Here is a 14,616-nt window from a genome sequence, read left to right on the forward strand (position 1 = left end):
CAGGTCAACTAAGCAAACACCGTCACTTCACCCTTAAGTAATCATTCTAATGTGCTAATTTGGTTACCAGAGAAACCTTTTTATTATTAGCACAATTGAAAATGGTTGTACTGCTTAATGAAGTGTGGAAATCACAATAAAATGTATTTTCTTCAGTTATTGAGAAGAGATGACGGTGCTGCCGCACATCAAGAGAATCATTTAATATATTCGTATTCTTTTTTATTCCTATTTTTATCATGAATGGCTATAAAATGTAAAGATTACATGGTAAATAAATAGTATTATTTTATTAATCGTTTTAAATAATTACAAATTTTCAAGGAAATTGTTTTTGTTATAGTGAATTATGGTTCATTGTAAGGTTTGTAGAAGTAGCAATTCATATCTATGAAAAGTGCTACACAAGGAATGTGTCATTCTTTGATGAAAATACAGTTTGAAGAACAAAGTATTCATTTAAAACAGAAAGTGATTTGTAACATTACGGTAAAAAATTACGCTTAAATACATTTGTAAAGTAAATTTGATGAATGAAAGCAACCCCTCCTTTCAGCATCCCATAAAATCTTAATGGCAATGCACTTCTTTTCAGAAAACTTGAATATTGTCCTCAGATAAATACACAAATGTGTATTTCCCACAAATACTGGCACATAACTGCTGAAATGCTTTATTTTTTAAATAATTAATACAATTTAATGTACATCTACGGTGGTAATATGGTCATGGCCGGATGTCTGCGATAATTTCTTATATAATAATTCCGGTGAACATTAAATAATGTATTTAAATATATTATTAGTAGAGTGTTCGCAAAAAAAATCTGCAAGAAAACTATGAAAACGTATCGGATGCACAATACATATCTGTATCTGTCTGGAGGTGGAGATTCATTTCACAACTTGCCAAAAAAAAGCAGGTTAACATACATATATGAGGGTTTAAGTCGAAGAAAGGATGTCAGCACTGTTAAATTATTGAAAATTTAACGCACGCCCGAGGTGATAATGCAGCCGTGACGGCAGCCGAAGGTCTTTTGTCAATTATTCCCTTCTTAACGCTTCCAGTGCGATTCACAATCAGCTAGAATAAGTTCTGATGAATTGATTTTGGCAAAACACAGCCTTGTGTTCATTAGCAAGCGATATGAATCACGAGAGAATGCGGGAAGCCACGGATTGGCGACGGCACGCGTGCGTGGTATAACATCACGCCAGATGGAGAGCCGGCCCGAGAGCCTGTGAGCTCAGTCTGCCAGCAATTCTGGGAGGAAACAGATAAAAAAAGTCAGGTGCCAACCATAAAATGATAATAGATGGAAATGTTTGAGCTGGCTGATCTATGGGGCATATGTTTGTTTCAGACTGGCTTCTCTGGAGCTCCACTCTCTTTCTCCCTTCACTGATCAGGAATTAATGAGTTCCTCAGGCTCCTTCTAACCGATAAAATTGCAGCTCGTCTATGCCGCGGCTCGACTGGCAGACTCCCAGCGGGCATCGGGTTTGCGGATGTGCGCGAGGCAGAACATGCTGTCTTTTCAACACACCGTACCTTTAGTGGAGGGCAAGTGGGTGAGTCTGCTTAGACAGGTGAGAGTGAACCAGGTGGCCGCCAAGGACGCCCCGGCAAACATGAGCACCAGAATGAGCTTCAGCATTCCTCGAATAGAGTCAGCGAACCTGAGGGCAAAAAACAAGAGCAAAAGCTTAATCTCAGCTCAAACAGATAGAACAAAACAAACTAAATTAAAGGCATATGCAATGTGCAACTTCACAGAGGTTATTCTCGGCGACGACGTCAGAGAGCAGAAAACGTTCGGTAATATTTCTGAACCTCAAAAACATTAAGTTCAAAAACATGTTTGAGCCGCAGCTAACTTCATCAGCGCTGACAAAGATTTTCGCACCGTTTCTTCTCGCCATGTATCAGGAAGGTATCAATGCCTCTGACATGATGGAGATACAGCAGTCTCTCTAGGGCATGTTCTTTATCACCTTTCTCCACAACAGAGATGAAACCTGTCATAATAGCACTTTGCGGAGGAGCTGGCTGATATTTTTCTGTCAAAGCTGCAAAAGACTTTAGAATTATGGGCTTTTGATGCTTTTTGGGGAGGAGACAAGATGAGAGAGGAGAGAGAAGGGTGGGTTCATGTGATATGGATGTTAAATGTACCTAACAGCAAGGTAAAACTATAATCTGGAACAAAACATAAATAAAATCAATTACTGAGGTGATTCATAAAAATCACAGGTCAAAACCGTCCACTTCTTCCTGATTTGCAACAGTACGATTATAAAAAATGAATCCCAAATTTAAACAGATGTCATCATTCACTCACCTTCTTGACATCTTAAACCTGTATGACTTGCTTGCTTTTGCAAAATACAAAATATATTTTGAAGAGTGTTGGTAACAAAACACATTTGGTCCCCATAGACTTCTATTGTATGCGCACAATGCCACTGCAAGTTAATGGGGACCAATGGTTTTCGTTTTCCAACATTCTTCTAAATATCTTCCTTTGTGTTCTGCAGAAGAAATAAAGTCATACAGGTTTAATAAACTTCGGGGAAGCGTAAATGATGACAGAATTTTCCCTTTAAGCTGCTGGGATCAATTTTCAAGGAAATGTCAGTTTGACGTCATCTGATGTACCCCATGTGAAGATAAGTATATAAAGTAACCTCCAATTTTTTTAGCCAAACATGGATGAAGATACGGAGACCAAAGATACACATTGCAGCTTCAGGCTAATATCGATATAAAACAACTAAAATTATGCTTTGTTTAACCCTTTTGCTAATCGCACATTCCTACAGCAAAATAGAAGCATCTGTATCCTACAGGATAACAAACCCCCACGAGCATAACAAAAAAGCAATGTGACCCCTACTTCCCAAGTGCTGTCTGACAATTACAATCTGTGCAACGGTTTGTCAGGCGTCCCAGCGTCTGCCCAACTGCTCAGCATACCTCACGGCGCAAAGCATTAATTGACCCGCGGAGACAGACTCTTATGATTCATCCCTTCTGGGCTAAAACCGCCATAACGACGAATGAGGACGTGTCTTTGACGAGGATGTCGGCCATTATATCCACCTCCGGAATGACATCAATTAGAATGTGTGGCCATCGCCCCTGCAGCTCAATTTTAATGCATCCATTTTTCTCAAGCGTGGACATGACCCAAAGGGCTGCGACAGAGAGAAGATGGCGTATAATAACTCACGTTAACGCATTATCCTCATGTTTCGCGTCGCAGGGAGGGTGCAGGGACCCCGTAACTCAAAGGGGTCCATTACCGAGAGATCACACACCAAACAACCACTATTAGCACCGTGAAGGACCGGCTGCTGCGGAGAGAAATCAGGCATCTGTTGCTTCTCTTAGCTTCTCTCCCAAAAGAACAAGGCAACTGACAAAAGCAAACACGGTTCCCCTGTGATGGAATGAACTGCCAGCCTCCCCCGGACTGCAGCATCCTTCACATCTATTAGAAAAAAACTCAAAACATAAGTGTAGTTATTTGACTAACCAATAACCGTCCATGTCTGGTGTCTAAAAGAACACCATCTTGTTATTCATTCCCTCCCTTGCTTACTCCAGCTTTAATCCTCCTAGTAGCAACGGTGCTGTTTAGCGTGTTGACAAAATGTTTATATGCTCTACTACTTGTAAGTCACTTTGGATAAGAGCATCTGCCAAATGAATAAATGTAAATGTAAACATGTGAAAGAGCGGAAACAAGAGTCGGGGTGTTCGCATTCTTTAATCGGCTGTATCAATCCCAATTTATCTTGCGGCTCACGACTCATTTGAATACCACACAAGAGTAGAGCAGCTCGTAGGCCATCGCTGGTGTTTTAACTGGCTTTGTCACTAATGTAACAGCTTGTCCTAACCCCAAAACCAATGCGGCATATGATTAAACAGAGTTTGCCTGATTAAAATGTCTTTAAAACGCAAAACCCGTCTGGATGTTCAGATCACGGCTTCCTACAAACATTTAACCATCAGGGACGACAACTATCAAACAAAAGTTTGCTTTTCTCTCTTAATCATCTTGTGACATGAGCGTTTCATTTGCATTTTCAGCCACTAATTTCAATAAATTAGGAGGAAGAGAGTAAATTAGCTTTGGGATCTGGGAGGATCCAAGCCTCCCTGAAAAAACGTGGCCAAAACATTGTCACAGTCAAAGCAAATTCTCATCAGCCTCTCTTTACAAAAATGAACACGATTTTTCATGCCTTGTTGCTTTGGACACAGACACAATAAACATTTGAAAACTTAAAGTAAACTCTAAGCATTATTGTCATGAAAGTTATGTCAAATTAACAGATGGCTTTTAACAGATGTAGCCAAAACAGGAAAACAAACCAAAAATATTTATGACTCTTACAGCCATACCCAGATTTTGCTCTTTTGAATATTAAGAATGACTCGTGCCCCAGAATAATCATCGTCAACTAAAACGAAAGCTGTTTCTGGTATAGTTCACCCAAAAATGTACATTCTGTCATTTACTCACCATCAGATTGTTTCAAAACTTTATAAATGGAGTTGTTCTGCTAAACACAAGGGAAGATATTTGGAGGAATGTCAGTAACCAAACAGATCTCTTCCCCCATTGACTCCCGTAGTATTTATTTTCCCTACTATGGCAATAAATGGGGGATGAGATCTTACATTCTACTAAATATCTTCTTTTGTGTTCAGCAGAACAAATACATTTACAAAGATTTGAAACAATATGAGGGTTAATTATTTTTATTTTCGGTTGAACTATCTCTTTAAAATATTTATTTAAATTGACATCAAATCAAATATGGGCCTAAATATAATTTTAAAAGTAAAATATGCTGCATAAGGATTAAACCTAAATAGGCCTAAGTTATTAATGAAAAAACTACAGTTAACTACAGTAAACTAGGGCTGAAAAAAAAACCTAAAACGAAATAACTAAGAATAATAAATAAATAACAAAAAGACAAATGCACTTAACAAAATTGTTCAAACTAAATGTACATATAAAATAAAAGTCGATTAAATATATAAAACAACAATTCAAACAAAATTACACAACCCCCTAATACCACTTTCTAAAAACGTGACAAATCATCATGAATGTGAGAAAACTGAAGATTGCTGCTTATGTTAAAAATAAAAAAAAAGTTATCTATTTCCCATTTGAACATCAATACTTAAATATAAAATAAGTTCATTATGGTAGGAAATAAACATATACTGAAAAGAAATCATTTCATAAGCCTGAATGGTTTTAAGTGTCACATGCTTCTGTCAGACGTAAAGTCAACAGTAATGGCATCACATACCTAGCCATGGCCACACCAAATACACAGCCTCCCACAATGGACCAGAACCCAATCCAACCGGCATCCACCTGTGAGAGAGCAGAGAAAGATCTGATCACCAGGGATTATTCTCTGCTTGTGATGCTGGACAGCATTCAAGGAGCAGCTAGACAGAGAGTGAAGCCAGGGGCGTCTGCAGTGTGAGCAACAATGTCAATCAGACGGCAGAATAAACTGCCATGCATCATGCTGCCCACGAATGTGTCTTTGAAGAGGGCCAAGAGCACTCGGGTTCAACGGCAGACCTCACAAGACAGATGGTCCCGTTTGAGACGCGGCTGATGTCAACCACGGCATTCGTGAAAGATTTAAAGAAAGACTTCAAAACAAGCTCCTCGCATCTAATCGCAATATTAAGCATGCAAATGTATAATGATACAAAATGATCGATATGTTTTAGTGAGTTTTTGATCATTTAGTTTATTTTTAAACAAAGATTTTGCTCCGGCAAAGAGATTTGTTTTACATTAGAACTATAGTTGAACAATAAATGTTTACTATACATTTCTAACCACACAAATACCTTTTATTATTAGACTGATTGTATAATAAATTATGCTATTTATTGTCGGGAATCTCCATCAGTGCAACATGTTAGATTTGATTATGTTGTTTTAAAGATTTATGGTTTATTTTATGTCAACAACACACAATGGCACATAATCCCTCGCCAACTTTCTCACTTAGTCAAGCTATTGCAAACAATAACAAATTTTAGTGATAACAAAATTTCGGATGCCAGACAGTAAGTAAATAAACAAAAATAAATAAATACATCTCAAAGCCTTTAATAAAACAAAACAAATACAATTCTTAAGTTTTAGTCATGTTTCCAAGCTGACTTCGATTAGTGACTTCCAAGGGCAAAAGATGTCTTCCTCATCAGTGCACAGCTAGTGTGCGCAGGCCTAATGGCCACTATCTATTAATGAAGCTATTAGACAAGCGTGATCAATGTCTTGTGTTTAAATGATGCCAATAATTGTCGTACCGCTCTACGTACTTACAGCCTCAGGGCTTTATGGACAGTTGATGGGCAGATGGCGTTTAGCTCCATCTAGCCGTTTCTGAATACCAAGATATGCATTGCACGTCTGAGGGTAAAGCGACTCGGGCTAAATTTATTGCAATAAAACCTAACAGAAACATTTAACATAAGAACATTTGAGGATTACCAATTCAACATTCCCTTGAACTGTAATATCCTTCCTTCACAATTTTCAGTTAATCTAGTTTTGGTTCATGCATAAACTAATCTTGGAAAGCCTGTCTAAAAGCACTTCTGACTTTTAAAAGATCCTGCCAACAAGAGTGAAACACTCAAATGAGTCAAAAAAGCTTGTGGCCTACGGTTTCAATTGCTATGTAACTGCAACGGAGACTTTAGGGTGAATATGGAGATTTATATTAAACGGTCAATGACGACGGCACGACGTTGTGCAAAAATAGGAATAACCTGCTATCTTAATTTATATAACCTAGTTACCTTAAAATGAAACTAAAAAAAACGTGGAGACTTTATATCCACAAGTAATTCAGCAAGCCCTAGAATGTTGCCCGATTGCTTTGGCCCATAACCCTTACATTTCAGATGCAAATGTGAGGAGGATGTGAAGAATCAGAAACTCGGAGGTGGAGAGCTCATCTCATGTAGCCGTGGCTGGCCCATTAAACATGGGGTAGATTGTGAGTATGCAAATAAAAGCATCTTAAGCATGTATGTATGATTGGTTTCTGAGATCTGCTTGAGAGTATGTGTGAAGAGGCCTATCATCATGTGAATATATTAAAAAATACAGGAAAATACAAGACTGCCAGGTTTTTTGTATAGAAAAGACAAACATTGGTTAAATCAAATGAAAACCAAGCTTAGCTTGACTTATAGCATTATTATTATTATAGTTTATTTATTATTTTAACAGATATCATTATAATATTGTCATAAATTGTCAGAATATATATCATACATTCTTCTGGCCATGATAATAGTGTAGCGAAGCCTAGCCCTATAACACATTGAAAAGCACTGCCTGCACTCAGATTCATTCATAAAATCCTTGAGTAGTTTAATTAAAAAACTAACTATAATAAAATCTTTATTAGCTTGAGCATTAGGTTAACTCGGAGGGGATTGAAATTAAAGTTGGTTCATTACACTTTAAGGTAAGGTTAATTCAAACGAAAATGGAAACTTTGTCATCATTTACTCTCCCTTATATCACTTCAAACCAGTTATGACTTTCTGTCGCACACAAAAGGAATCTTTTTAAACAATCTCCAAACTGCTCCTTTCATCACAAGGAAAACCACATTGCCCACAGGAAGCCAAGTTACAATTAGCTCGAAATTGGACCATTAAAATAATACGTGGGTGGGCAAACAATGTCAGAAAGGAAAAGTTCCCCCAGAGGATTTTCAGGAAATCAATCATCCCTTCTAAAACTTTAAAATGATTTGAATTACCTAAACATGTAACATATGGAGAATGAAATGGTTACCTGGTTAACTTTGGCAGGTGTAAGAATCATATCCAACACGCCGGCCCAGCCGGCAATGACGCCTGTGGGCACGGAGTAGGCGAGCGCTATCATCAGGAACCGCATGTTGCTGAAAAATCAAAGATTAAGACTGATGAAAACTGATAGCAATAGAATGCTACCAAACTACCTGAAGGCTGCATCTTTCGACTGCACGCGCCACCCATCTTTGAAGGAGGAAAGGATCTTGCCGAGCTGTCATAAAGATTAACATCAAACCTCGTGCAACTTTGGAATCTCAAAGACTTCCGAGTTTCCTTCCTATACTTTCAAGCCAGTCACCAAACATTTATCCTACCCTGAAGCCTAGAGACAGAGATAAAGGTCTTCTGAGAAGATAAAATGCACAGAATTGATAGCAGAAGCGGATATCAGGTTAAATGCTGGGATAAAGACATGTCTTGCTGCAACGGCTTTGCTTTCCATTCTTTGAGTTAGCTTAACAAAACATGTTTCTCTGTGTCTGAATAACCTAGGAAACAGAAATAAAAAATGTGCACATTATCTAAACAACATCTAATCAAATAAAACCTGTTCAGCAAAGCTATGCATAATATAAGAACTGTGTCCACGGGATTGTAAGGCACAATGAAAATACTTCAATACTCTGTAATGGCATTATCTATGTGACTCGCTAACAAGGGTTTGCTGTGGTTGAGCATGAAACAGGGTGAGAAGTACTTTCCGTTCTTATGTGAGCCTTCTGGCCACCCTTCAATAACTCCAAACCCAATTACAAATCACCCTTATTGAAGATTTTAATATAAACTAAAACAAATTCTTATCAAATCTACCCAAATCCAGATGATTTTATTTATCAAATTCATTTTAAACCTCAACATTATAAGTGAATTTTAACAATAGCCTAATTTCTTTCCATTTTTAATTCAAGGAGAGGCTATACAGACTAATTGATACTTAAAATACAAATGAGCTATGAAAGAGCAACCTGTTAGCAATTACATTTACTTTAGTGTTTTATATATTTAAAATATTAACCCTGTAGGATAAACTACTTCTTTAACTGAAAATTATAAATTATAAATATATAATTTAGCAATTTTACACAATAACATGTTTAATATTTACCGAAGGAAAATTTCTATATCCCCAAATATAAAATGAGAACACCATTTGGCTTGACCACATAAGGCTCAAATACTTTTTTTAGCACATATTTTTTCCATATGTAAAAAAAGAATTGCTTTCAAGTTTCAATTTCTGTTCTATACTCGAAAGATACATGAAAAGTGCCAGCTGCAAAATATCTTCGTGTCACTACAAATAATTGTGACCCTGGACCACAAAACCATTTATACATCATCTTAAAGCTGAATAAATAAGCTTTCCATTTTTGATAGGATAGGACCAACTATTTGAAAGTCTGGAATCTGAGGTTTCTAAAAAAAAACAATCGAAATTTTGGTAAAATCCCCTTAAAGTTTGTCCATCAGAGGCGCTGTAGCAGGCCGTTATTATGAAGATACAGGTTTGTTTTAATGCTTTCTATTGGCTTACCGCTGTAATGATGTTATGGAGAGTAAATGACCCCAAAACTGAAAATTCTAAGCTATACATAGATGCCAAACTTTTGAGTTTGGGGCTGGGGCAGAAGTTTATAGTTCATATTTAAGTTTATATTTTCATTATCTGATCGTATTGGCACAAGTGTTCTCAAGGTACTAGTCATTGAAGAAAGAAACTAAACGGATATCTCTGCCTGTGAGGATACTGTTTGATGTTGATACTTGATGTTGGACATCATCTGCCTCCAATACACTATATAAAACCAACCAACCTGTCTCTTCGTTATATGTGCTCTGACCGGCACCCAGGGGGGTTTAGGCTACTCAATTTCATGATACCAAAACCTAACCTACAACAAGGCACCTGCATCGCATATTGAGGGCAAGGGGCAATACCAGCTCCAAATATATATCAATTAAAGTTTCTCTGTCCATAACAGTAGCAACGTCCAAATTAGTAAAATACCGATGGTTTCATTAAATTGTGGGAACAAATGAATAAAACGTGGGCACGATTAACGTAAATCGAGGGAACGAATTAATAATACGTGCGCGCGATTTACCTAAATCGAGGGAACGAATAAGCAAAACGTTCACACGAATAAATAATTCAATAATCTGTGCTTCAGGTATAAAGCCCTGTGTTCGAAGGGATCTACAGTGTTCAGAGAAGGCTTGCTTTCATGGTCTGTTTTGGTGTCTTTAAAAAGGGCAATCATAAAAGAAACTCTTGATGAAATATCCTCTCTCGCAACTGTACCTGTTTCATTAACCTCGCAGTGGGGGAAAATAGATATCCATGCACCTTTATTCCTCACCAAGAGCTTATTTAGATTATAGGATATGAGACTCTTTATTCAGTCTTTTAAAAGTTTTGGGGGAACTAGCAGTGCCATCAGCTAAGTGTCATTTGTCCTTGGCAGGGCCTGTTGAGATCTAATACCACAGGATGAAGATTCAGCAAGACATGGCCGTTTTCCTCTATCACAGTCTATCAATACTTATACTGTTCCATCTTTTCTGTTTCCATAGTAATCAAACCCTAGATAATGGTTCCAGTAAAGGCCAAATGAAATAATGATGTTCTCTGCAACTGTGGGAGAAACAGGCACAAATGAGCCATACTAAAATAAGGCTGTAAGAGAAACTTGAGGGTCACCACAGGACACTTAGTTATTCAATTCCTAATTGACTCATTCCAAATTTTTGGACGTGTCGTTTGAGTTGATAATAACAGCTATTCTACAAGTACAACCTATATGCAAAAATAGACAGTAAATGAGACCCATTATCACAATCAAACGACCCTAGTCGGTACCCAATGAACAATCCCAGTAGACCAGATGCTTTACAAAGCTCCACTACGGATCCATTCGGATAAAACGTGAGACAGCCGTTGGAATGCTGCCTATCGGTGTGCTCCAGACAGCATGACTGTCTAAATGGGGCGATGGAATGTCCAGCTTGTGAGGGCATCCATTCATTTTTGTTCTCAGACTTTTGTAAGTTCATGCAACTGAGAGTTGCTGGGAAAGTTGTGTGGAAGTGTCTCAGAGGGGTTGAACTGTTGGCAGTTTTAGTCTTTAACAGTGGATGCTCAACAGTCCATTCCAGCCCACAGATTTCAGCCAATTACCTTAGAGGCGATGCAAAAAACACATTCAAACAGGGCTGTCTGCCTCTGATCTGAGAATCTGCAAATATAAACGTTTTTGAGAGGGCTCCGGGTTGCGTTTAAAACCGTGCCACACTGGTCAGACCGGCCTTGGTATCAGCATGTCCATGATCAGGACATTTTCTTTATTAAGGATGGCCAGCGTGTGCCATCATCAGGCTTGGAAATGAATCATCCGGGACAGGATTTCATCTCTGATGTGCATTAAATGACAACCACGGCATATGGCGAGTGGAAAAATGACTAGACCCAGTTCATTAAGACTCTCTTTTGTATTAGCAGTAGTTAAACTTCTAAATAGATACACAAAATGAGATCGCTTGGTGAAAGCCAATGGGGAACACTGATATTTATCATCCAAATCTGTTATTTTATATACAGTAAGTATTGTAAGTATATCCGGGGGAACAGTCCACTCACAAAAGAAATAATTCTCACGCCATTGCAAGTTAGAATGATATATAATGTGTCTTGGATGACAATGAACACTGTAATTCATAAGGGGTTCCTTTTTTCTTGACAATTTGACATCTTTTTGCAACTTTTGATCCAGACATCCGAGGTTGTCCTATATAATTAGGAGGCGGGAAAAAGGATCTTAAAAAATGTGTGTATTATCGGAGAGACAAGAGACAATGTGATTCAAGAGTTCAACCTGTAAACAAATAGAAATCATTGTTCTTAAAAATAATAAATGAATACAAATGTTGCTTTCCACTATACCTCCAACTCCATGCACATTGGATTGTTCAAAAGTGACTTTTGACAAGTTTGGATCTTCTTATAAAACAGTTGTAACTATTAAGACATGAGAGTCAATGATACCTCAGAAGTCTGCAGATGCTGCTCCTATAGCTGAGACGCTGGCTGGCCGCTGCCACGCTGGGAGGAATGGGAGGTCTGGACGGGAAGTAGAAGAGGACAGCCACGAAAAGTACAGCGACCATGCCGAACTCTGAAAGTTCACGAACGCACAACATCATTCATCGTGAAGATTCTAAGGTTTCGGACTAAAATCCATCTGGGTTAATTAGAAAAAGAGCTTAACATGTTTGGCATTTCGGTGCAATTTTAAGACAATAAATTCATATTAATGAGAGAGACAGAGAGGGTGGTATTCAAACCAACATCATTAACGGTGATTAGATGGCTCACATTAATCTGGAGTTAAACATGAGTCGAGCAGATTTATTACAACCCTCGAGAGGGAGGAAATGCACAATGAAACAACTGATCAGCTCATTAACCCGAGCCCATGCAAAGCCCCAGATTTCCAATATGCCCATCCAGTGCTACGTCGTAGTAGCTGTAGCAAAGGACAAGGAAAAACCTTTTTCGCAGACAGTATCTCAAAGCCTTACGATCTAACACGGGTTGAGTTCCTAAATCTCTCTTGTCTTCTACTGGACTCTGTCCATATGATAAAGTAAGTGCGGTACCCTTGGACAGGACCCACACTTTTAGCTGGTTAATTTCAAAACTAAGTCATTTCTATAAATCTCCCCTTTTTGTCATATAGTGCGAGTTAATCAAGGAGTCCTGGCTAGGGGTCCTGTTTTATATTGGAATATGAATGATTTTAGATTACAGTAACATGTTGTATCAAGATTGCAGTTTTAGCTGGAAATACTTATTTATATTCATATGAATATGCATTAGAAGATCACATGTAACAGTATTTTTCAGTAAGCGCAGCCACATTTTTGACAGGCGATGCTTTTTGGTTGCTCTCATGTAAATAACAGAAAGACTTGCCCACTGAAAGTCTCAAAGAGCTGCTTACCATATAGCAAAAACTCCACCGGATGACAGATTCTGCACTGTATATAACATCAGCCCCCTAGCCATTGCTCCGCCCCTCTCTAATGGTTCCATTAGGCCGGGCAGACCATTGCCGCCTCAAAAGTTTTTCTTCAAGGAGCTTTTCCAAATCTGATGCATGTGGCTGAATCTTGATGCTCAATGTTGCACTAAATTTCTCATTGACCTCTAAGCCACCAGCAATTCTATACCGTTCCAGCCCGCGAGAAAGTATGGCAATGTCTTTTAACTTAACCACAGTCAGCATATCAATCTATCATTGGGCAGGACTTCTCTCTCTTCCTAAATGTTTTAATTTTCTGAATCAGTTAAGCAGAACAATGCGAGCCAGCCCTTATTGAGAGGTGAATGCAAAAGACGTTAAGACATTTGATTGTGGTATTTGGAGAGGCGGCATGGATTGCTTTCGAGTGATTGCTTTTCTGTTGTTGGGCAAAAGTAAAGAATAATTTACTATTGATTAAGAATAATAGTGTTTGTGGATTCGTGGCAGACAGAAGCGCACCTGTGTACAGAACAAACTGTATACGGTCTTTAATGTGGTTCTGGTCCCAGTGGATGGTGCCGCTCACTATATGGGTTTCGTTGGGCGCGGGGACGACCAACGGACCAATCAAAAAGGCTCCGGCTGACCCCAGATACCCGATCAGTGAGGCGATAGCGGTGGCTGTGGCCCTTTGATCTGGACCAAACCAAGTGGTAGATAGGAGAGGACCAGCACTCATAATAGTAGGACCAGCTAAACCATTCAGAAGTTGTCCTCCGTGAATTAACCTGTAGATAAAAAACACACACAAAAAAGACTTAAAGCAGAACAGGGAACCGTTCCTAAAACGGTTTCATATAGAATACATAATTTTGTCAAAGCACACACTGTACCCTACATATCTATGATAGGTGAGGTTTGGTTTAGATTGCAGGGGAAACAAAAGAGCTTTATCTGTGAGAGAGAAAGACCGGGTCCCAGCGGGAAGGATCGAATACCCTAACCGTTTGAATAAACGCTGCAGTGCTTGTCTCCGGGATAGATCCTGAACACAGGCAGAGATAGAGAGCAAGACGGAAACACGTTCCATTTTCTACAGCACAAATGCACAAAAGCAGACCGAAATGATCTTTTTGCTTGACAGTAATCGTCGTCGAATAGATCTAAGGGTTTCTTGTATCAGACATTTCTAGTTTGCAATTGTCAAGAACTGAACAGACTGTTTTATGCTCTATTCTTGTGTTGGCAAAGATGCCAATTTCTAGACTCGGGCTTGTCAAAAAATTGTCTGAGGGGTTGTAAAAAGTAGCTGTGAAGATGCACTCAGTGGAGGGAGAAAATTGATGGCATACTACATTTGAAATCGGCTCAAAAGTGCATTTGCTTGGGCATACACATCCTTTAAGGACCGTCTACGCACCTGTCAATCAACCACTGAGGTCAAATAATGGTATTAAAACAAGATTTAAAATAAATGAAGCATAAAAAACAAAGCGATCAATATCGTTGCTCTGTACAGTTGTAGGGATGCTCCGATCAGAATTTTTGCGACGATACCGAGTACTGATTTCTTGTCATTGTGATTGGAAGATATATTCACAATTTGGATACTTCAAGCTTTAAACATATGACATGTAAGCTCTCTGATCACCGTTAACCTTTTTTCAGATTAAGTACCCCATTGACGTTG

The 14,616-nt window shown here is 38.5% G+C and overlaps 1 protein-coding gene across 1 annotated transcript in view; it reads right to left on the reverse strand.

The window, feature by feature from the left end:
* Positions 1-14,616, reverse strand: part of slc49a4 (solute carrier family 49 member 4) — a 40,749-nt gene that overhangs the window by 14,561 nt on the left and 11,572 nt on the right. Inside the window, exons 3-7 of the mRNA XM_079464728.1 lie at positions 13,446-13,714; positions 11,945-12,074; positions 7,880-7,988; positions 5,343-5,410; positions 1,555-1,682 (exon numbers count right to left, since the gene is read on the reverse strand). Coding sequence (XP_079320854.1) covers positions 1,555-1,682; positions 5,343-5,410; positions 7,880-7,988; positions 11,945-12,074; positions 13,446-13,714 — 704 coding nt within the window. The remainder of the gene's footprint in view (positions 1-1,554; positions 1,683-5,342; positions 5,411-7,879; positions 7,989-11,944; positions 12,075-13,445; positions 13,715-14,616) is intronic.

This window comes from Barbatula barbatula (assembly GCF_947034865.1).
Source record: "Barbatula barbatula genome assembly, chromosome: 9".
Lineage (NCBI taxonomy): Eukaryota > Metazoa > Chordata > Actinopteri > Cypriniformes > Nemacheilidae > Barbatula > Barbatula barbatula.